Raw genomic sequence first — 23,458 nt, forward strand, 5'->3', positions numbered from 1 at the left:
AATTTTCAAACAGGCAAGATTGCCTAAGTATAAAGGAATCACATGCAGCTCCTGGATACCTGGCCACCGCATTGTGGATGCAGATTCGAGCGTCAAGACCACTTCTACCTTGATGAAGTGGAAGAGCTTTCTGTTGCGGTAGATCTCCTCCCTGCCACGGGGTGCGATGATGACTACGTGAGTGCAGTCATTAGCTACCAGAACATTAGGAAAGTTGGAAATGGCATAAAACCCTCTCTTCAATTCCAGCAAATCCTGCCTTTGACGAGGTAATCTTATGTACCAATGAAGGCGGGCACTTACAGCTGTTATAACCTGGCCCATACAAGTGGGAAAAAGAGGTTTGTGACATTCCCCCAATAACCCCAACTGTTATTTGGAAAGAGTCAGATGTCTCGAAATACAGGGGGCACAATAGTTTGGTGAGGCCTGGCATACTGCGGGACCTTTCTGTGACCGGATTCAGATCCTCTCTGAGTTCTTGTTATAATTCCATGATAGCCTGATAGCTGAGGCAATACCTTGCAATCACATGCTCCTCTGGCATACCCAGCAACGTGGTTCGTGGATGAAAGATGTGCTTTCTGTACCGCTGGCATGCCCTCCTGCGTGGCAGTCCTGCCATGGGCCAGGGTGCTTTCTCAGGAGGGCTAATGGCTCTGGCTCTGGTGCGGGTACTTCCCTTGGAGGTGTTTGAACCTCTCTTGCCGATTGTAGTTCTTGTTGTTGTTCTTGATGCTAAGCAGCCAGAAGCAGCCAGTATCCCACTACTAGTAGGCTTCTCCCTAACATAGTGCAGGTAACAAAAGGTGTTTTTGTTGGCCCAGCAGAGCTGTATAGGTATATCTGAGAGAAAGTCTCATTTTATTGCATGCGATAATAACTACAATAACACAGGTCTACATTTGAATAAAAGTTTTCTGCTGACCTAATTATTTTTGCTGATTCCAAATATGAAGTCAAATAATATGTAATACGTCAAATCTTTTCACAAATTAGAAATGTTTAATTAAAGATTATAAAGTCGAATATTAAGGGTAATAAGAAGTTCTGAAGAAGCGATAGCATGTAATATATTTGTTTCATGCAAAAAACAAGTCTATCGTCTAACCAAGAGAGCGATAGTTGTGTAAATTTTAATTATTAGGGAGAAATTTTCTCTTTTTGGATGCTCTGGAATAGTTATGATCAGAGTTGTCATGCTGTAAACACCAGCAGTAGTCTGCCATCATGTTTGTGTTCCATCTGCCTTGATATCTATGTTCCATGGTCTTGATGTCTTGGTGGAAGCGATCTCCTTGTGCTTTACTCTGAAATATGCATGATAAGCTTTCCGTACAAAGTCAGATATATTTGTCCTTTGGGTGTTTTAAAACAACCACAAATGTAACAGAATATATCAGGATCATTCCGGCACCGTCCATGACCTAGTCGAGTGTTAGTTGACATATTCAACAAAAACAGATTTAACAGAGTTAAATTTGCTGCGACGTCTAAGCCTCTTGAACGACTGAATGCTGCCGTTGGTTTTCATGCTGCTTATATAGCCATAAAATGCCAAAGTCAGCAGTTTTAAACTGTTTAAGAAGCAGTCTTCCTATTGGTTATATTGATTGCGTATTCAGCATGTCTTTCTGCACATTAATTATCTTTTTGAATATTCAGCAAATCTAAATAATAATGTTACGTTATTGCTATAAGAGTATATGAGTAGACAGCGTTTTGCGGAAAACCAGATGTGACTGGAGGAAACGGATGTGGTTTTTGGATTCAACACACTAAAATACATAAAGATCACATGTTATCTTGTAGTCAGCAAAATTGATGTAGACCAGTGTAATTGGTGTGATCTGCGATAACGGCCGCTATTGCGCGATAAAAACTTTCTCTTTCCTCTACCGCCAAAAACGTGGATATTTCCCACGTTAAATTCTACATTATTGTGTATTATATTACCACTAACAGTGGTAGGAGTCCCTCATTTGCATAATTTTCTAACTTTTACATACTCATTATCATATTTACATACTAGCTTGTGAAGTGATAAACATCGTGCATTAGACCCCTTTTATCATGCATTGAGGCCCTAACACAGTTTGATGAATGATCCTGTTAGTTAGATCAAAGCCATGGCTTATTAGCTAAATTTAGAAAGCTGTTTCACTAGTCGGTTAAATTTAGCTGGTCAAATTTGAGCCTGGAGGCAGGGATAGGGTAGAGAGAGAAAGGTGGATAGACTAATTTTTTTTATACTTTGCTTTCAATAACATAATTAATTTAGCTGCTAATAAGTAAGTTTGAAGAAAAATAAAATTTGACACCTTATTTTGCAGGGCTTGGTATTAAACAATTTAGGAAAGAAATATTCATTAAGCAAACACCTTAACAGTACCTGATTCCCTGACAGCTCACAGAACCGCGTGAAGTAATATCCTGCTCTGCTCTCCAGATGTAAAGCTTGCAGCATTAATTCCATTGTAGACATTTCTTCGATAAGGGCACGTGAACTACCATGCTAGACAGAAATAAGCATACCTCTGTTACTCACATTAAAATACTGCAGATTTATACATTTTACTGAAGTTTCAATATAAAAAGAAATTGCAAGCTACATTTTCAAATGTATGCAGCTGTGTGTCTAAGTCTGAAGTTAAGCATCTAGAGAACAATTTTGAAACCCTACATGGGACCTGTAGGCCCAAAAGGATATTGTCCTAATGGGCCTGCAAGCCCTTTGAAAATGCAGGGGCTGGAAGTGTCTGGGTACATTACTACCGCTGATCTTGAAACTGCTTTGTAGCAGGTAAGTCTGCAGCTTAAACCACATGCGGGAATTTGAAAATGAAATCCCCGCATATTGTTGGATTGCTCTGCCCTCCCTGCAACCAGTCCAGCCCCTTTTTGTGAAAGAAAGCAATTACTTTTACCTGCAATTTTCAGTCCCCATTTTATTCAGATAACTAAGTAGCTAGCATAACTGTCCTCCTAGAAGGAAATTTTAAAAGCCATTTTTGCACCTAAAACAGTGTTCTATGTACAGAAATGGGGTCCTTGAACATTTCCTACCTTATCTACATGCAAAGGTGCACATGTAGTACCAGTGCACCTTTGCAGTGTTTTTATGTGTAAAGAGCAGAGGAAATCCTTGGGGCGAAGACTGGGCGAGGTGAGCGCTTATGCATGTACGTGCATAATTTTGCTGAAAAAAGTATTTGCACAAATAGCAGGTACAGGTCTGTATATTATTTTTCTGACTCAATATTCAAAGGAAATTTTTTTTCTTTGAAAACTGATGTAAAGTCTGAGTGAAAGTATCCACAGACTTTATACTTCTATGCACAATTGGAAAGTTGCCCTCTTAATCTCAGAAACATAGAAAATGGATGATATTTTCAGGCAGCAGCATGTGTACTTTTGAAAATGCCAAGTATGAGTGCTGTTTTATTCCCCTGACTGAAACACACCCAAAGGGATACCCCTTTATAGTATGGCTAAAAGTATGCATATTGGGGTAGATTTTAAAAGGGAGCGCGCAGGCATACATGTGCACGCGATACCCAGCACGCACACATGTATGCCCGATTTTGTAACATCCGGGATCGGCGCGCGCAAGGAGTTACACAATTGTGCACTTTGAGGTAGATTTTTAAAGTTATGCGTGGGCGTAGATTTGTTTGCGCAACCCAGCGCAAACAAATCTACGCCTGATTTTATAACATGCACACGCTGCCGCCCCCGGAACGCCCCCGAACACCACGCCGCCCCGACACGCCCCCCCGACAGGCCCTGGCACGCCCACCAAGCAAAGCCCCTGGACTTACGCGCGTCCTGGAGCTTTGCGTGTGCCGGCAGCCTATGCAACATAGGCGCACCGGCGCACAAGTCCCCTGCGCACGTAACTCCGGCCCCGGACCGCCCACACCCCACCCCTTCCCCTCCCCCTTTTGCAAGCCACGGGACTTACATGCATCCCGGAGAACGGCGAAGGGCCCAATGTATCGCGGTGCGAATCGAACTGAAGGTAGCTTGAGCCGAATATATTTGGTACTGAGCCATACCTTATCTCCAGGCTTAAACTGGGGAGCCGCTTGATGATGAGCATCATAGAATCTTTTTGCTTGTTGCCCAGCCTTTTGTAAGAGCTCTGTGGTCTGAACCCAGAGTTGATGAATTTCATCAGCAGTAGCTTGGGCAGCAGGTGACGTACCGGTCAATGGTATAGGACCTGGTGGATGTGGCTGGTGGCTATACACAATCTGAAATGGCGTGGATCCCGTGGCGGATGCTGGATGCGAATTCAAGGCAAATTCAGACCAGGGTAGTAACTCCGCCCAATCATTCTGTCTAGAATTGACAAAGGCACGGATGAACTGCTTAAGGGTTCTGTTCATTCTCTCCATTTGTCCATTAGATTGGGGGTGATATGCAGAAGTCAAATCCAAAGAAATATCAAACTTTCGACACAGTGCCCTCCAGAATTTGGCAGTGAACTGGACTCCTCTGTCTGATACAATATGTTTCAGCATCCCATGTAAACGAAAAATATGTCGCACAAATAGTTTGGCTAGTTCTGGGACAGATGGCAGCCCAGGTAGAGCAACGAAGTGTGCCATCTTCGAGAACCGATCTACGGTAACCCATATCGTATTGTTCCCATTGGAAGGTGGTAAATCGACCACAAAGTCGGTTGCAATATGTGTCCAAGGTTCATCTGGAATGGGCAATGGTTGGAGCAGGCCCCAGGGATGACCAGCAGGAGGCTTTTGTCTGGCACAGGAGGTACAGGACTCTACATACACTTGCACGTCTTTTCTCATAGGTAGCCACCAATAGTAGCGCTGTAGGGTAGCAAGGGTACGGGCTTGTCCTGGGTGGCCTGCTAACTTAGAGTCGTGAGCCCAATTCAACAGCTTCTTCCTTAGTGATGGAGGAACCACCGTTTTACCAGTGGGAAATGAATGGGTGGCAGACAGCATTATCTTCTTAGGGTCAATGATGTGACGTGGCTCATCTAAAACATCATCAGGAGTAAAGGACCGTGAGAGAGCATCTGCCTGAACATTCTTCTCGGCAGGACGATATTTGAGCAGGAAGTTGGACCTGTTAAAAAACAATGACCATCTGGCTTGGCGATGATTAAGCCTCTGAGCATGGCAAAGATATTCCAGGTTCTTGTGATCCGTGAACATGGTTATCTGATGCTGGGCACCTTCTAACTGGGGCGCCACTCTTCAAACGCAAGCTTGATGGCAAGCAGTTCCTTATTGCCAATGCCGTAATTCATCTCTGCTGGTGAAAAGCGTCTCAAGAAGAACGAGCAGGGGTGTAGAATGAGTGTATCGCTGTGCTGGCTAAGTACGGCCCCGACGCCGACATCTGAGACGTCCACTTCAACACTAAATGGCCTGGGAGGATCAGGGTGACATAGGCAGAGTTTCTGGAGGAAGGCCCTTTTTAGCACTTGAAAAGCAGAAATGGTCTCTGGAGACCAGTGCGAAGGGTCAGCCCCTTTTTTTGTCATAGCGGTGAGAGGAGCCGTCAAGGTAGATTAGTCCTTGATAAGAGTGCAATAATAATTTGTAAAGCCAAGGAAGCTGCGTAGAGCCTTGATTCCGGTGGGTTGAGGCCAGTCTTGTAAGCTTTTTGTCTTCAGGGGTCCATCTGAAAACCCTTACTGGACACGATGTACTCAAGGAATTGAAAAGACTCTTGATGAATGCACACTTTTCGAGCTTGGCATACAGATGGTTCTCCCGAAGCCGCTGTAAGACAGTAATGACATGTTTTTGATGGGTTTGCACATCACGAGAAAAGATGAGGATGTCATCTAGGTAAACAACCACACACTAATATAGTAAATCACGCAATATGTCGTTCATCATATTTTGAAATACGGCCGGGGCTTTACAGAGGTCAAAAGGCATTACCAAATATTCGAAGTGGACATCGCGAGTATTGAAGGCCGTTTTCCACTTGTCCCCTTGACGGATACGGACGAGATTGTAAGCGCCTTTTAGATCCAATTTTGTGAAAATCTTCACCCCCTGGAGCCGATCAAATAATTCAGAAATTAACGGTAAGGGATACCGATCTTTGATGGTGATCTTGTTTAGGCCTCTATAGTCAATGCAAGGGCGAAGGGATCTATCCTTCTTGCCGACGAAAAAGAATCCAGCTCCTGCTGGAGATTTGGAGGGTCTAATAAACCCTTTCTGCAGATTCTCCTGGATATAAGCCGACATGGCCTCAGTTTCTGATAGGGAGAATGGATAAACTCTTCCTCTGGGTGGCTCGGAGTCGGGTTTCAAATTGATTGCACAGTCAAAGGTTCTAGGTGGTGGAAGTACATCTGCAGCTTGTTGTGAGAATACATCTTGAAAGGAAGCGTACTGTGGTGGGAGGCCAGGAGGAGCGGAAGTAGTAGCCATACAAGGCAGTGGAGTTATTTTCTTTAGATATCTGTCATGGCAGTCTGGGCCCCATTGAGATAGCTTCATAGATGTCCAATTAAATTGAGGAGAGTGATCTCGTAGCCAGGGTATGCCAAGCACTATGGGGTGGATGGCCTTTTCGAGAACGAGGAATGTGATGGTCTCTGTATGAAAGGATCCCATACGGAGGCAAACAGGCTGTGTTGGAAGCAAAACTTCTCCAGGCAAGGGCTCACCGTGAATGGACGAGAGGAGCAGCAGAGTGGGTACTGGTTCAGTGGGAAGTCGTAGTTGTTCTACTAATCTCTTGAGAATAAAATTCCCACCTGCACCTGAGTCGACCAGGGCTTGAGTGGCGAATTCGAGAGGTCTAGAGATGATGGAGACAGGGAGAGTCAATGGAGGAGAAGGAGCAGTCAGACCTAGTAAGAATCCTCCAACGGATCCTAGGTCTGCGTGTTTCCCAGACAGATAGGGCAGGTTTGAACTGCATGACCGGTCTTCCCACAATACATGCACAGGCCCATCTTCTTATGAAAGCATCTTTCTTTGGCGGTCAGATGACTACGGCCTAATTGCATAGGTTCGTCTTCTTCTTCTTCAGGACTAGGTGTAGCCTGGACCAGAGTGGGCGGCAGATTCCGTGAACGGATACCACTAGTTACATGCTTCTTTGAAGGTTTTACTTCCACCGATTGTTCACGTATACTGTGGTCAATATGCCCAGCAAGGTCAGCTTAATGTGTCAGGTAACTCTCGGGTGGCAAGTTCATATTTTATGCAGGCCGCCATCCTCCCCAGACTCGGAGCTGAAAAGTGGAAGGAGGTGAGCAGCAAAGGTCGCAGCTACCTGCGACTGACGGGCCCAACACTGAGATGGCACAAGCATTTGAATATATATTTTTTGCATGTCCTAGTTCTGCTCTGCACCTGTTGCAAATCTTAAGTTCTTATAGAGTGACTGGCCACTGCCTCGATAAAGACCCCGAGGCCATTAAAACAACAAACGCTGTGGCTTTAACTTTTTTGTTTCTCTCCCGTTTCTTTCTCTCCGCAGGTGCTATGCCCGAGGCCACCGGACCCGGAAGCGACCTTGGCCCCTCCCCTTTGGCCGATGCTCCCGATGTGCTGATGTCGGTGAAGCGCGCCAAAAGGGGATTTAAAAGTGGGCCCAGGACCAGAGGTGCCAGGTGACTGACCGCTGCCTTGATAAAGACCCCGAGGCCATCAAAACAACAAACGCTATGGCTTTAACTTTTTTGTTTCTCTCCCATTTCTTTCTCTGCGCAGGTGCTGTGCCCAAGGCCATCGGACCCGGAAGCGACCTTGGCCCCTCCCCTTTGGCCGACGCTCCCGATGTGCTGATGTCGGTGAAGCGCACCAAAAGGGGATTTAAAAGTGGGCCTGGGACTGGAAGCGCCGCATGCCAATGCCGCACGCCGAAAGGGTGTGACAAAGAGGCAAGCCAGCCCCTTTGTACGCCCCTTAGTACGACCGGAGAACATCTGGAGAGTGAGGAATAGCGAACTGCGAACCACACACCAAATTTGGACATAATGAAAATGATAAAAGAAGGAGACGGCCAGATGTCTCAAGCGATTGAAACTTGCCTAAACAAAGGTAAATACAACAACAAATACAAACACTTAAGAAATCCAAAAGACAAAGACAAAACAATAGTAACTAAAAGCACAAACTTAAGTAACCTCATTCAAGTAAAAAAGTCAAACAATACAAATATTTTAAATTTGAATAACTAATAACATTGACATTCTTACTAGTTAATGCCCAATCGATAACAAAGAAATTCCCAATAGTGACCGACCTACTGTATGACATTAAACCAAGCTTTGTCACAATCACTGAATCATGGTTAAAAAAATCAGACATTATCCTAAAGAACCAAATAGCACATAGAAATTATGATACATTTTCAATTCCCAGAACAAATAAACAAGGAGGCGGCCTAGTTCTAATTATTGAAAAAAAGTTCAAATGCAAACTGTTACCTATAACACCTCCTAGAAACCAAGAGATTGCAGTTTTTAATACCGAATATATGCAAATATGCCTTATTTATTGCCCCCAGCCTGCTTGACCTAAACATCTCCCCACTAATCGAATTCTTAACGGTAAACCTAAACACCTCCAAACCAACCATCGTTCTTGGGGATTTTAACCTTCACATGGTCATGCACCCATTAACAAATATATGCCAAACACTAAATGATATAATGACAGCACTATAATTCACATTAATCACAGATAGACCCACTCACAAAGCAGGACACTCACTGGATCTGACATATATCAACCATAGCTTCCTTGAACACATGAACACTAATTATAAACAAATTCCATGGTCAGATCATTTTCTAGTTCAGTCAACAATTAAATGCCTAAAGCCAACAGAAATACAGAAAGATGAACCAGTAGAGTTTGAATATCATCCACCATACAACTCTGAATTACTAAAAAACAAACTAGAAGAAACATTAATACACTCTGACCACAAAAACTGTGAAGCTGCAACAACAGCATGGCTGGAAACCACAAGTAAATGGGCAGATGATATAAACCCTACAAAAAGAATGAAAACACATAAGCCTAAACAACTAAACCCATGGTAAGACAAGAAAATAAAAGAAGTAAAATGAAATTTAAGAAAAAAAGAAAAATAATGGAAAAAAGATAAAACTACAGATAGTCTGACTAAATTCAGAAAACAACTAGCGTATTACAAAAAAGTAATTCTCAACGCAAAAAAAATATTTTTCAGCCGAACAACCCAAGAACACTATTTAATATAGTTAAAAACCTGACTAATGATAAGACAGAAGTGCCACAGAACCCACAAGAGAATAAATGTAACGAAATAGCACACTATTTCATAGACAAAATATCAAGCCTAAAAGCAAAAATCCCATATGTATTAAAACAGGAAATTAAGATGCAGACTAGAGATGTGACACTATGGTCCACGTTTGATGAGATATCCAGTATCGAAGTTGAATCCATGCTAAAAAATTTAAATCCAGCACCACTTAAAATCGATACACTTCCTACCATAGACATAAAAATCTAGCTGGCACCGTTTCCCATACAATAGCCAAAATAATTAACCTATCCCTTAACGAAGGATCAATAACAGATATACTTAAAGGTGCAATAATCAAACCAATATTAAAGAAAAAAAAACAGTGACCCAAATACATTAAGTAACTACAGACCAGTCTCAAACCTACACCTATTTGCGAAATTAATAGAAAAAACAGTACAAAAACAACTAGCCGAACGTCTAGACCAGTGGTTCTCAACCGGTGCGTCGCGACACACCAGTGTGTCGCCAAGCACCGGCAGGTGTGTCGCATGGCTCCCGGTCCCTCCCGCTGCTCGTTCTTCCCTGCTGCCGTTGCCGCCGGGCTATCAGCACGTTCAAGCCCAGCGGGAACGGCAGCGGTGCAAAAAAAAAAAAAGCTGTGGCATCCGCGGCTGGCCTTTTCTTCTTCCCGCGCCTGCATTCCCCCCCCCCGGACCCGGAACAGGAAGTGGTGCGCGGGAAGAAGAAAGGCCGTGCCGAAAGAGAACCCACGCCTCGCGCACCATCACGGCACACATAGGGAAGCGCTGCTGCGGCCGTATGGCCAACCGGTCTTCCTGTTCAGGGGGGAGTGGAAGCATCGTGCGCAGCTTCCGCTTCCTCCCCCCAATGCAGGAAAATCAGCTGCCTCTCCTGCTGCCACCGGCCTCCTGCTATCTTCGGGCGTCGGGCCGTATGGTCCGCCGATCTTCCTGCTTGGGGGGGGGGGGGAGGAAGTGGACGTTGTGCGCTGTGCTTCCGCTACCCCCCCCCCCCCCCCCGACAGGAAGTTCGGACGCCCGAAGATAGCAGGAGTCCGGTGGCAGCAGGAGAGGCAGCTGATCTTCCTGCTCTGGGGGAGAAAGCGGAAGGGAAAGGAGAGAGCAGCATGAGCCTCCCGCGATCGATGGAATTCTTCCTTCTTGGCCTGCGGGGGCTGGAGGAGGAGGAGCAGCTACCGTTTGTGCTCGGGGGGAGGGGGGGGGAGGAAGTGAGTGACAGAAAGAGAGAGAAGCATCCAGCCAGCCTGTGTGTAAGTGAGAGAATGTATTTGATCGAGAGTATGTGTGTGATTGAGAGAAACTGGTCAGAGAGCTGATGTATGTGTATATGTGAGAGACAATGAAAGTGACTGCTCAAGGAGATGACACTGATGTGTATGTGAAAGTGTGAGACAGTCAGGGATGTGTGTGTGTGTGTGAGAGAGAGAGAGAGAGAGAGAGAAAAAGCATGGGAGTGAGAAATCTGGGTATGTGAGAAAGCATGGGAGTAAGAAGCCTGGTGTTGTGGGGGTGTATGTGAAAGAAAGCATGGGAGTGGGAAGCCTGATTATGTGAGAGAGAGCATGGGAGTGGGAAGCCTGTGTGTGTGCATGTATATGAGAGAGACTGGTTGGTAAGGTGACAGTGTGACTGGTGTGTATGTGACTGTGAGAGAGAGAATGTGATTCAGGGAATGAGAAGCCTGTGCACGTGGAGAGCGAGCATGGAAATGAGAGAGAGACTGGGTGTGTGTGTAACAGAGAAAGTGATTATGGGAATGAGAAGCCTGTGCATGTGAAGAGAGTGAGCATGGGAGTGAGAACCTGGGTGTGTGTGAGACACAGCATGGGAGGGAGAAGCCTGTGTATGTAATACAGAACATGGAAGTGGGAAGCCTGTGTGTGTGTGTATGCATGAGAGAGATCAGGTGACGGGTGTGTGTGAGAGAGAGAGAGAGAAAGTGATTATGGGAATGAGAAGCCTGTGCATGTGAAGAGTAAGCATGGGAGTGAGAAAGCTGGGAGTGTGTGAGATACAGCATGGGAGTGAGAAGCCTGTATATCTGAAAGAGAACATGGGAGTGGGAAGCCTGTGTGTGTGTGTATGCATGAGAGAGATCAGGTGACTGGTGTGTGTGTATGTGGGAGAGAAAAAGTGATTATGGGAATGAGAAGCCTGTGCATGTGGAGAGAACAAGCATGGGAGTGAGAGACTGGTGAGTGTATGTGAGAAAGAGAAAGTGATTATGAGAGTGAGAAGCCCATATATGTAAGTGGAACATGGGAGTGGGAAGCCTGTGTGTGTGTGTGTATGGCATGAGAGAAACTGTTCAGGAAGGTGACTGGTGTGTTTGTCAAAGACTGGGAGATGATTGGTGTGTGAGAGACAGAAACTGGTCATGGGGGCAAGACTGGTATGGTGTGTGTGTGTGTGTGAGAGACATGGGTCCTAAGGAAGAGGACCATGAGTATAGAGCTTAGCCACTACTGCTGCTTCTGGTGTGTGCCACAGCCTGCATGGAAGAGGAGTAGGAGAGCTGCTGGAGGGGGTAAGTAAAGGTGGCTTTTTAAGTTTATTTTTCTTGATTGACTGCTATTTTAATTATTTAATATTATGTGATGTGTCTGCTTTTTTTGAAATATTTTATTGGTGTTTGGAGAATTTTTAATAGTTTTTATGAGTTTTTAATTGTTGGATGTTACTCTGTTCATAGTTGTTGTGAAACATTTATTCTGCTTATTAGTATAGTTTTACAATTATTTCTGTGTGGGGATCTATAGCTGCTTGCTAGTTCTGTTTTCCTAATAAGAGGTGTATTGGTTTTTAGGGCCTGATTTAATATTTGTAGTGTTGCCTTTTCATAGATAGGGTTGCTCCTGTTTGAGTGTATTCCATAATACAGGTGTAACTGTGTGTGGATTAGTTTTTGTGCATTACTACAGATCCTGGGAGTATGTTAGGTCGGTTCTGTGTCTGTTACAGAGATATTTTACTAGCATGTAAGTGTTTTATCAGTCTTATTTGTTGCGTTTTCTCAAGAGGACATGCATTGGTGGTAAACTGCTGTCTTTTCATAAGTAGGGCTATTGAGCCTGAAAGTAGAAGGAGTTTGAGTTGCTGTTACTGAGATGACACCAGAACCAGAATATCTTTTTTGTAGAGTGAGTTGAATGGGGAATGTCATAATTCTGCTTTACATCCATTATTGTGGATCAGGGGGGTTCCCGTGGATGCAAACTGTACATTTACATCTAGCCCTGTGACGATCATGGGTCAGTGTGTCACGCATGTGAGAACCATCTGTCAGGTGTGTCCCGACAGAAAAAAGGTTGAGAACCACTGGTCTAGACAACAATAGCATACTATATCCCTCACAACACGGCTTTAGAAAACACTATAGCACCGAAACATTACTAATCTCTCTAACAGACAACGTACTACGAGGATTTGATAGTGGAAAACACTATATTATGATACTATTAGACTTAGCAGCATTTGACACAGTAAACCATAACATACTACTAAAAAGGCTAGAAGAAATAGGTCTACAAAACAAAACAATGAAATGGTTCAGATCATACCTAAACAATAGATTTTTCCAAGTACAGATTAAGGACACAATATCAGACAGAACTGAGCTAAAAACAGGATTACCACAGGGATCCACACTCTCGGCGACACTATTTAACATATACATGCTGCCTCAATGCCACCTCCTGGCTGGACAAGGTATCATACACTATATATACGCTGATGACATTCAACTAATATTACCCGTAGAAGAAACAATTGATAAGACGTTAAACCTAGCAATGATGTACCTTGATATAATTAAGTAATTACTAAACCAAATGGAACTAGTGATTAACATTGAAAAAACTGAATTTATACACCTAGAACGCAAAAGCTCTGAGATAATTCAAACTTAAAAATGATCAAGAAGTGGAACAAACCGAGAAAGCTCGAAACCTAGGAGTAATAATTGACACTGAACTCAGCCTCAAGCAACACATATCACAAAAAATTAGAGAAGGCTACGCCAAACTTATGGTCCTCAGGAGGCTTAAACCCCTATTAACCCAAGCGCACTTCCGAACAGTTCTACAAACACTAATATTCACTAGCACAGACTACTGTAACACACTATTTCTGGGACTACCACATTCTACAATAAGACCTCTACAAATCTTACAAAACTCTGCTGCCAGAATACTTACTGGTAAAAGCAAAAGAGACCACATCACTCAAACACTTGCCGAACTACACTGGCTGCCGATAGAACAAAGAGTACATTATAAAACACTTTGCACAATTCACAAACTGATCAACGAAGAAAATGCAGACTGGTTAAACACAGCACTACACGTACACGTTCCACAAAGAAATCTAAGATCAGCTAATAAATCTCTACTAACTATCCCCTCAGTCAAGACAGCAAAACTGACACAAGTTAGAGAGCGAGCCCTATCATTAGCCGGACTAGCTTTATGGAACTCACTGCCACTCGAAACAAGATTACAGAGAGATTTAAAATTCTTTTTAAAAAGTTTGAAAACATGGCTTTTCAGAAAAGCATTTTGCAGTGAGATTAGAGAATTTGAAATTTAAATGAACAAGCAAAAGAACATCTACACACAGCAAAAGTCACCTAGTAGCATATTTGTATATTTTAACATTTTTACCCATCATTATTTTAGAATAAGTTAAGAGATCTGCAGTATAAAATACAATTCTTATATGTTTTTCCCTATTAATCATATAAAAGGGCAAGATCCAGATCACGCATTATATACCTTATATTATGAAAACATGTTACCGATAATTGTTTTGGCACTTTGGTAGTAAAGGTTTAACCAAATATAAATTTACGTGCCTCTCCGTAAACCGTTGTGATGGTGTATTACTAAACGACGGTCTAGAAAAGATTTTAAATAAATAAATAGATAAATAAATAGATAGATGATTATTATGGTTATTGCTGTTTTATTGAACATATGATATTCTCTGCATTTTTGGAAAGAGGATTCATAAAAGAATACTTTTTATTTTTGTTTTCTTTCATAATTGGATGTTTCTGTTAAACATCCGTTACTTTTTACATGATATGTATTTATAAACTGCAATGAATATAAAATAAATTAATATAGATTAATAAGATATTTTTAATATTAGTAAATGCTTGAAATAATATAATTAAAATATTTTAAAGCAACACTCATGATAAAACTACTTAGAAATCCATTGTCAGATACACTCTTAGACATTATTCATTGATAAGAGTACAAATAGTAGGGCCTAGTCTTGTATGTCAACTGCCCACCCATGTTAACCTTGGGCCCAACCAAAAATTCATTTCTGGCTACGCCTCTACACTGAAGGATTCATTCAGTCTTTTTTTGAATGATGCTTACTTTGAGCCGTTTCCCTCTGGAACCTTTTTTGTCTTGTTTAGTTCTTAATTGCTGGGAACGATCAGTTAAATCTGAGGATTCAGATGTACGAAGTCTGCCTGATGAATACCTAGACCAATATAAAACAAAACATTTAACAGCTATGATAATGAGTAGTACTTTTTGAGCTTAACATTAAATTCAATAATATGGTGATAATAGTTCAACCTATACAACTATTAGAAAAAGAATCATTTTTTCAAGCAGTGCATCAACTTAAATAAAAAAAGCATAACCCAGAAACAGAGAAATGATAGTAGATAAGGAACATAGGACCCACCTAGTCTGCCCAAATTACTTCCTGGTGTAATACCATGGGCCCCAGCTGATCTCTAGTTTTCCCCTTCCTTTTTTGCAACTAAGGATCCTCTCTGTGCATATCCAATGCTTTCTGGTCTTCTGTTACTGTTTTTCCCTCCACCACTTCCATCACCTCCCCTAGAAGGCCATTCCATGCATCTACCAACCTTTCTGTGGAAATATATTTTCTAATGTTACACCTAAGTCTAACCAGTTGAAACCTCATAGTGTGACCTCTTCTTCTGTTATTGTCTTGAGGAATAGCCTAGAAGTTTGAGAAGTGGCCTTTAAACCAGAAGGTAGGGTTCAACTCCCACTGCCACTTATTATAAGCTTGGGCAAGTAACTTCACCATCTATTATTTCAACTACAAAATTACAGATGAATCTTCAAAGGAGTTATGCATGTAAATATAATATACTATCATAGCAATTTTCAAAGGTCATTTTTCCATATTAACAGGCCAATACAGTAGCTCCAACGGAGCGCACTGTTAACCTGTCATTGGATGCGCTTTTTCCCTTACCCCTTATTCAGTAAGGGGCGGAAAACACGTGTCCAACCCGCCGAACCTAATAGCGCCCTCAACATGCAAATGCATGTTGAGGGCCCTATTAGGTATGCCCGCACGATTCAGTAAGTAAAATGTGCAGCCAAGCCGCACATTTTACTTTCAGAAATTAGCGCCTACTCAAAGGTAGGTGCTAATTTCTTCGGGCACCAGGAAAGTGCACAGAAAAGCAGTAAAAACTGCTTTTCTGTGCACCCTCTGACTTAATATCATGGCGATATTAAGTCGGAGGTCCCAAAGGGTAAAAAAAGTAAAAAAGAAAAAAAGAAAAAAAATTTGAAGTCGGCCGGCGGCTGTCGGGCCAAAAACCGGATGCTCAATTTTGCCGGCGTCCGGTTTCCGAGCCCGTAGCTGTCAGCGGGCTCAAGAACCGACGCTGGCAAAATTGAGCTTCAGCTGTCAAACCCGCTGACAGCCACCACTCCGGGCCAAAATGAGGTGCCTCCTTTTGCCCGTTTCTACCACCGGACCTAATTTAAATACTGCATCGCGCGCATAGGCGAGTGGCCTGTGCGTGCACCGGGAGAGCGGGCGTTCGCCCGCTTTCCCGCGGACTTTACTGAATCAGCCTGTAAGTGAACTTAAAGCAGGTAAAATCTAGAGACAATTCAATGGCATATATTGTAGCAATTTTCAAAAGTCCACTTACATGGGTAAAGTGCAAGTATAACCCAGTTTGTGTGTAAATGCTTTTGAAAACTAGATCCACAAATTGTAAATTCTCTGTGAGGATAAGGAAATACCTACAGTACCTGAATGTAATCTTATTTGAAGTGCCTGAAAAGTACAATATAAATCAAATAAAAATAAATAAAACAAGTGAAGTAATTAGAAATTCTGAGGCTGATATTCAAAGCGCATTCAGCGCTATTTAGCTGGATAAGCAGGACTTATAGGACTAAGTAGTGACTGCTGAATATGTGCCTACATTATATGGCCACCCCTCAGCCATATAAGTCACCTATCCAGCTAAAAAATTAGCTGCATAAGTTGTGGGCTTATAGTGGGTGGATTGGGGCAGATCAAGTTAGTCGCATAACTTATCCGGCTAACTAGCAACATTCGGAGTTAGCCACATTTATTTATTTATTTATTTATTTATTTATTTAACAGCTTTTTTTTTTTATACCGACATTCGTGGGTACATCATATCGGTTTACATTGAACTAATAGAAATACCGGGAACAGGGCCGGGGGAGCCACAACGAGGGGGGGAACTAAACAAGGAAAAGGCAAGAGGAGCAATAAACTTAGGTGGTGGCAAAAACATGGAGTATAACAGTAAGTAAGAATAAAGCAGAGAATAAACATAGGGAAAAAAATTATAACCTTAATTAAAGTAGTATGGCATAAAATAAGAACAAATAAAGGGGAAATAGAGGGGAGGAGCAGGGGGGGGATCAGGGAAAATTATCATGGGAATGCCTGCTTAAAGAGCCAGGTCTTTAACTTTTTCCTAAATTTGAACAGGCAAGGCTCAATGCAAAGTTCAGCTGGTAGGGCATTCCAACGGATGGGACCTGCAACTGAAAGGGCTTGTTCCCTCGTGGAGGAGAGGTGGGCGTTCTTAAGGGAGGGAGTGTAGAGGGTGCCTTTGTGGGTGCCATTTAAATTAGCCACATAAGTTATAAGGCTAATTTAAAAGCTCCCCATAGCAGGTCTAGACTTAGCCAGTTATAATTCCGCCCACCAGATTCACTCCAGCAAGTGAATAGTGTTAAAAGGCTACAGCTTTATTTGTCAAATATTCAAAAACCTTTTTTACCCAATCCAAGCATCTGTCACAATTACTTGAAACATAGAAACATAGAAACATAGAAATGACGGCAGAAGAAGACCAAACGGCCCATCCAGTCTGCCCAGCAAGCTTCACATTTTTTTCTCATACTTATCTGTTTCTCTTAGCTCTTTGGTTCTATTTCCCTTCCACCCCCACCATTAATGTAGAGAGCAGTGATGGAGCTGCAACCAAGTGAAATATCAAGCTTGATTAGTTATGGGTAGTAGGGGAAGTAACCGCCGCAATAAGCAAGCTACACCCATGCTTATTTGTTTTACCCAGACTGTGTTGTTCAGCCCTTATTGGTTGTTTTTCTTCTCCCCAGCTGTTGAAGCAGGGAGCTATGCTGGATATGCGTGAAGTATCAGTTTTTCTTCTCCCCTGCCGTTGAAGCAGGATATGCATTGAAAGTGAAGTATCAGGCTTATTTGGTTTGGGGTAGTAACCGCCGTAACAAGCCAGCTACTCCCCGCTTTGTGAGTGCGAATCCTTTTTTCTTCTCCCCTGCCGTTGAAGCAGAGAGCTATGCTGGATATGCGTGAAGTATCAGTTTTTCTTCTCCCCTGCCGTTGAAGCAGGATATGCATTGAAAGTGAAGTATCAGGCTTATTTGGTTTGGGGGTAGTAACCGCCGTAACAAGCCAGCTACTCCCCGCTTTGTGAGTGCGAATCCTTTTTTCTTCTCCCCTGCCGTTGAAGCAGAGAGCTATGCTGGATATGCGTGAAGTATCAGTTTTTCTTCTCCCCTGCCGTTGAAGCAGGATATGCATTGAAAGTGAAGTATCAGGCTTATTTGGTTTGGGGTCGTAACCGCCGTAACAAGCCAGCTACTCCCCGCTTTGTGACAACCTGCCTTGAAATATACTAGGCAGTTCAAATTACCCAGTTCTGCCAGCTCACCATGGTAATAGCTAGGCCAGCTCCCTGTGTTATAATCTGATGTGGTTGTGGACCCTGGATCGTAGTGAGAGCTGAATCCACCCACAGGGAGGAGCCCTGTGGGGACTCACTACGTTAGGCGTGACCTCAGCAGAGACGGACACAGTAGTAAGAGACTTTATTAGACTGGAATGTAGGTAATACCCACAGCATGGAGAGAGAACACAGTCCAGAGAAGTAAGATTGCTCAACGATGATATTCCTGGTAGTAGCCCGCAGAGCAGGGTACGCAGAGGATCAGCGAGTAGTAGTTCAGAGAGGTGCAGGAGGTCAGCAGAGCAAAGTAGATGATGGTACTCACTCTGAAGTGCAGAGGAAGGTAGCTGGGATGAGCACGGTAGTAGCCCGAGGGTTGGAGTATACTGGCGGTTCCGTCAGCAAAGTAGTAGAAATGAGAGTAGCACTCACAAGGCTGAACAGGCAGGGTCCCAAACAAGGATAGATGGATTCTCCAGGCAGGCAGGCCCTCCGAGGAGCGGATAGCCAGAATGTAACAATGCCCCCGAGGAGCGGGTACCTAAGGCGTTCTAACTCAGGAGTTCAGGAACCAGTTCAGTGTAGCGAAGTGAAGCGTCTCTGAAGAAGTGGAATAAGCAAGAAGGAAGTCCTTGCTAACTCGTAGGAAGCATAGGCTGGATGGTATAAATACGCATGGCGGGTGACATCCTGTGGAGGGGTTCCCACCATGACGTGAATAAGAGAGGGTCTGGTGCGCGCACGCGTGCCCTAGGTAATCCCCAATTCAAGATGACGGTCGGGATCACCCACGCCTTCCCGGGGACGCCAGGGAAGGCAGCGTTTGCAGGCTGAGGCCACTATGGCTCTGAGAATCACTGGTGCAGGGAAAAGAGAGGTGAGCAGCAAAGGTTGCAGCCGTCTGCGACTGATGGGTGCTACATCCTGTAGGTCTCACCATGTTTCCAAGCTAGTATGACTCCATTTAGCTCATATCCTAAGGCTTCCAGCAGAACACAGGATGTTACTCTGGATCACCTATCTGGTTGAAGAAATACTGCCTCAAGTGCGAACAAAGATGACTCCCTCTCATGTGGCTATACTCAATTCAGACTTGTGACTTTTGGAGGCTCAGCTAGCACCATCTCAGACTGCCCATTCATGGCCTGAGGAGGCATCACCTCAACCGCAAATTAGGATGGTCTGTTCCAGCATAGCTGCACCCACCTCACATCTTGTAGCTTCCATAGGCCACTCGATGCCATGCCAAGCAAAGCTTCTGTCAATTCAATGTGGCACCAACTTGACCACAATCAGTATGACTTAATGAGAAGCTTCTGTAAGAAGATACTTCACTTCTCCTGGCATAGGAACAATTCCCCAGTGTAAAGTGCTGGGAACTGCAGTTCTGGCTTCCAATATATTCCTTGGCTTGGATACCCACCACAGGCTTGGGGTACTTATAAACTTACCCCAGTGCCACCACACAATCATACAGTTTGATCCAAGGAGAATCAGCTTGCCTCCTGTCATTAAATAAGTCCTGCCCAATGTTAAATAAACACCATATGGCTGGTAAAGTAAAAGTCACCTAAAATTCAATTCTGCCCTTTTTGAGAGCATTTGGCAGACAGTGCATCCTATCTGCTGGTCAGTTTCTGACTTCCTCAGTTCCATTGCCCAAATCGACTGTCACCAAGAAATATTTGACCAGCCATGTGTATCACTGGAACACATTACGGCTTTCCTCAAGGCTTGTTTTTTGACTAGAAGAATCAACAGATCATGTTTTACTCAACTCATATTTAAGCACTGGAATATGGTGCCAGAAGATGTAGTGAAAGCCATTAGTATATCTGCATTTAAAAATGATTTGGATAAATTCCTGGAGAAAAAGTCCATAAACCATTATTAAGGAGGAGTTGCAGATATCCACTGCTTATTCTTGGGATAGGCAGCTTGGAATCTCTCTACCCCTTGGGATTCTGCCAGGTACTTGAGACCTGGATTAGCCACTGTTGGAAACAGGATACTGGGTTTGATGGACATTTGATCTGACCCAGTATGGCAAGTCTTATGTTCATATGTTCTTATATGTGTCAAAATGCTGATTCCCTACCACAGAAGTGCCCAATGAGGTGTTGAGTTGCTGTTAGGCTGGAGATGGTTAATCCTAGCTGGACTGCAGCAACTCATTTGCTGGACTCACATTCCATGTGGAATCATACCAAGTAACTCCTGTTGGGTTGTCTGCTAATTCAGAAGCCTAAATACCAGAATGACTCTCACATATTCAATAATTCTTTACTGGTATGGTGGGAAAGGATAGTGAAGCATCTTGAATGCACAGGGTGGCAGGATATGAGATAGTATGAGTTTTACCAGAGGGAAATCATGTCAGGAGAATCTGATTCATTTCTTTGACTGACTAGAAAATTAGATCAAGAGCGTGTGCTGGATGTAGTTTAATTAGATTTCAGCAAAGTGTTTAATACTGTCCCATACAGGAGGCTTATAAATAAAATGATCAACCTTGGGGTGGGCTCCTATGTGGTGAACTGGATTAGAAACTGAGTGATGGATAACAGATGAGTAGTAAATGAAAATCACTGAAAAAAGAAAGATAATTAGTGGTGTGCTTCATGGACTGATCCTTGGTTTGGTTCTTTCAATATCTTTTTTTTTAAATAACATTTTATTTTTCCAAAAGAAACAAGACATAGACATTAGCATTAACTTCATGAATTATCATAAAAACATGTATGCTACTTCCAAAACTTTCACCAGGTAGAATCATAAGCTTCCATCTTTGATTTTAATGCAAAAGTTATGTGTTCTAAGATAGCTAGTTCCACCACTTCATCTCGCCAGATAGACATTTGCAGAGAGGTCTTCCAGAAATGCGCAATAGTCAAACGTCCAGCTTGTAAGAGGTGAGACAAGAACTGGGATTCTCAGGAACCAGAATCTCTGCTGAATCTAAGTGCAATTTTATTTTATTTACCTGTGCTTTCATGTAATAGAGCTTTCTATTTGCCAAAGTTTGTGCCTTGTTCTGTTACAGGCCGATACAGTACAGCGCACTGTTAGCCAGCATTTGGACGCGCGTTTTCGATGCGCTCGCTTTACCCCTTATTCAGTAAGGGGTAATAGCGCATTGAAAACGCGCGCTCAGGGCAGGCAAAGCATGTTTTCTTTTCTCTTCTGCAGCTGCGCAGCCAGACTGTCCGTAAAACCAGCTGATTGGTGCTATGAAATACTCCCGATGTTACCGCCCCCTCTCTCCCCTTTAGAACGCCACTGGCCTCCACTAACACTGCTGCTGTTCCTGCCTGAACAGAACGGCAGCAGGATTAGTGAAAGAATATATGCGACTCGCTGCGATGAAAGAGGGAGAGGAAGCACAACCGGGGCAGTGGGACACCGGGAAGCCGCGACACACCTGCCGGTGCTTGGCGACACACTAGTGTGTGGCATCACACCGGTTGAGAAGCGCTGTTCTAGGGCTTAGAAGTAAAAAAAAAACTGAACAGACAGAGTTCTAGCCAGTTGGGGTGGGGCTAATTGGATTTGCTCAGCCACAGTACATGGTGCTGGCAAACTAAATCTCTTTGGAGCTGGGATTCTCAGGAACCGGAACCTCTACTGAATCTAAGTGCAATTTTATTTTATTTACCTGTACTTTAATGTAATAGAGCTTTCTATTTGCCAAAATTTGGGCCTTGTTCTGTTAGTAAGGGGCAGATTTGATATTGAAACCTGAAAGTGAGCTATTTTGTCCCAGGGGTCAATCTGATCCTTTGGGCTGTGCTTAGCCAGGAGACAGGAAGCACTAAAGCTTCTTGTGTCCAGCAAAGTAAAAGTTTAACTTAGTAAGCCAATCAGGGGGAGGGTCTTATCAAACTCAATTGCAGATACAAAGTCCTGAGAACAACCTTGACCAAGGGTTAACTGTTTAAACCCCTCCCACCCTGCCCCTCTGCCCACTCACCCCTAGGTTTGTTTTTTTTATATAGTCTGCCTAAATACATAATTGGCAACAAGATAAATTAGTAAATTGGTATTTCCTTAGGTGTTCTCCATCAAATAAATTTACCAAAATGAGGACTATCCAATGTAACTATTGTGGAGCCTTTATTCTGAGGGAAATCATCTGGAAACTTAGGGCTTGCCCCATTTGCTCAGAACTCTCTTCCTTGAAAAAGGAGCTGGATGAAGTTAAAGTTGAATTAGCTTCAATAAAGAAAGTCTCACCCACTGTACATTATTCAGGAATTAATTCCCCATTACCACAGAAAAACCAAAAGTCAAGGAAAAACAGGTTTACAGTGGGCTCAGGTAGGATAAGACCTGTGACCCACAGACACTCGTTCTTGACAGCTGTGCAGCCCACAAGTCTACCACCTCACTCACACAGGGAATTAAGGAACTCAAAAAACAACAGGATTTCAGTGGGCTCTGGTAGAATTAGTTCTGTGATGCAGAAACACGCGCTGTATCAAGTGACACAAGTACAAAATGCCTTCTCTGTATTAAATACTGAAGAAGTTCTTGAGAAAGAGATTGAAGTGTAATCTGAAAAGAAAGAAGAAACCCAATGCATACAGAAATTCCATAATACAATCAGTAACCAAAAGAAAAAGCTCACTATGCTGGGTGACTCTGTCATCAGAGGCACTAATCTGGGAACTCTCAGCGAGAGAAACACTACAGTTAAAAGCCTCCCAGGATCATCGGCCATCAGAAATGCTATTCAAACAGTCAGTGACAGTAGGACATTAGAATGTCACCCCTCAAGTTCAAATACAAATGCAATAAAAAAAGGCAAAGTGGATAACAAAAGTCAGCTAAATAAGTCACACAGAGAGTCCAAAAAAAACATTAACCTGTACCAGAACAGCTGGAAAGCTATGTGCACAAATGCTCGTAGTTTGGGCAATAAAATCCCAGACCTGTGGAGGCGGATTTGGACATGGTTGCTGTCACGGAGATGTGGTTCACGAATTCACATGATTGGGATACTACCATACCAGGATCTAACTTATTAAGAAAGGACAGAGAGGACAGAAAAGGGGGAGGAGTGGCTCTTTATGTCAAAAACAATATCCAAGCATCTGAGCTGCAAGGAAGATGGGGCAAAGAAGAAGCTTTATGGGCTATCCTAAAAAAAGATGATGGGAAATCCGTTTTT

General features: G+C 43.2%; 1 protein-coding gene across 3 annotated transcripts in view; it reads right to left on the reverse strand.

The window, feature by feature from the left end:
- RGS22 (regulator of G protein signaling 22) overlaps positions 1–23,458 on the reverse strand; it is a 915,000-nt gene that overhangs the window by 447,663 nt on the left and 443,879 nt on the right. For all 3 annotated transcript variants that reach the window (XM_029591789.1, XM_029591788.1, XM_029591791.1), the window contains exons 12-13: positions 14,684–14,792; positions 2,393–2,515 (exon numbers count right to left, since the gene is read on the reverse strand). In XM_029591789.1, the coding sequence (XP_029447649.1) occupies positions 2,393–2,515; positions 14,684–14,792 (232 nt within the window). The remainder of the gene's footprint in view (positions 1–2,392; positions 2,516–14,683; positions 14,793–23,458) is intronic.

Source organism: Rhinatrema bivittatum, chromosome 2 (assembly GCF_901001135.1).
Source record: "Rhinatrema bivittatum chromosome 2, aRhiBiv1.1, whole genome shotgun sequence".
Classification (NCBI taxonomy): domain Eukaryota; kingdom Metazoa; phylum Chordata; class Amphibia; order Gymnophiona; family Rhinatrematidae; genus Rhinatrema; species Rhinatrema bivittatum.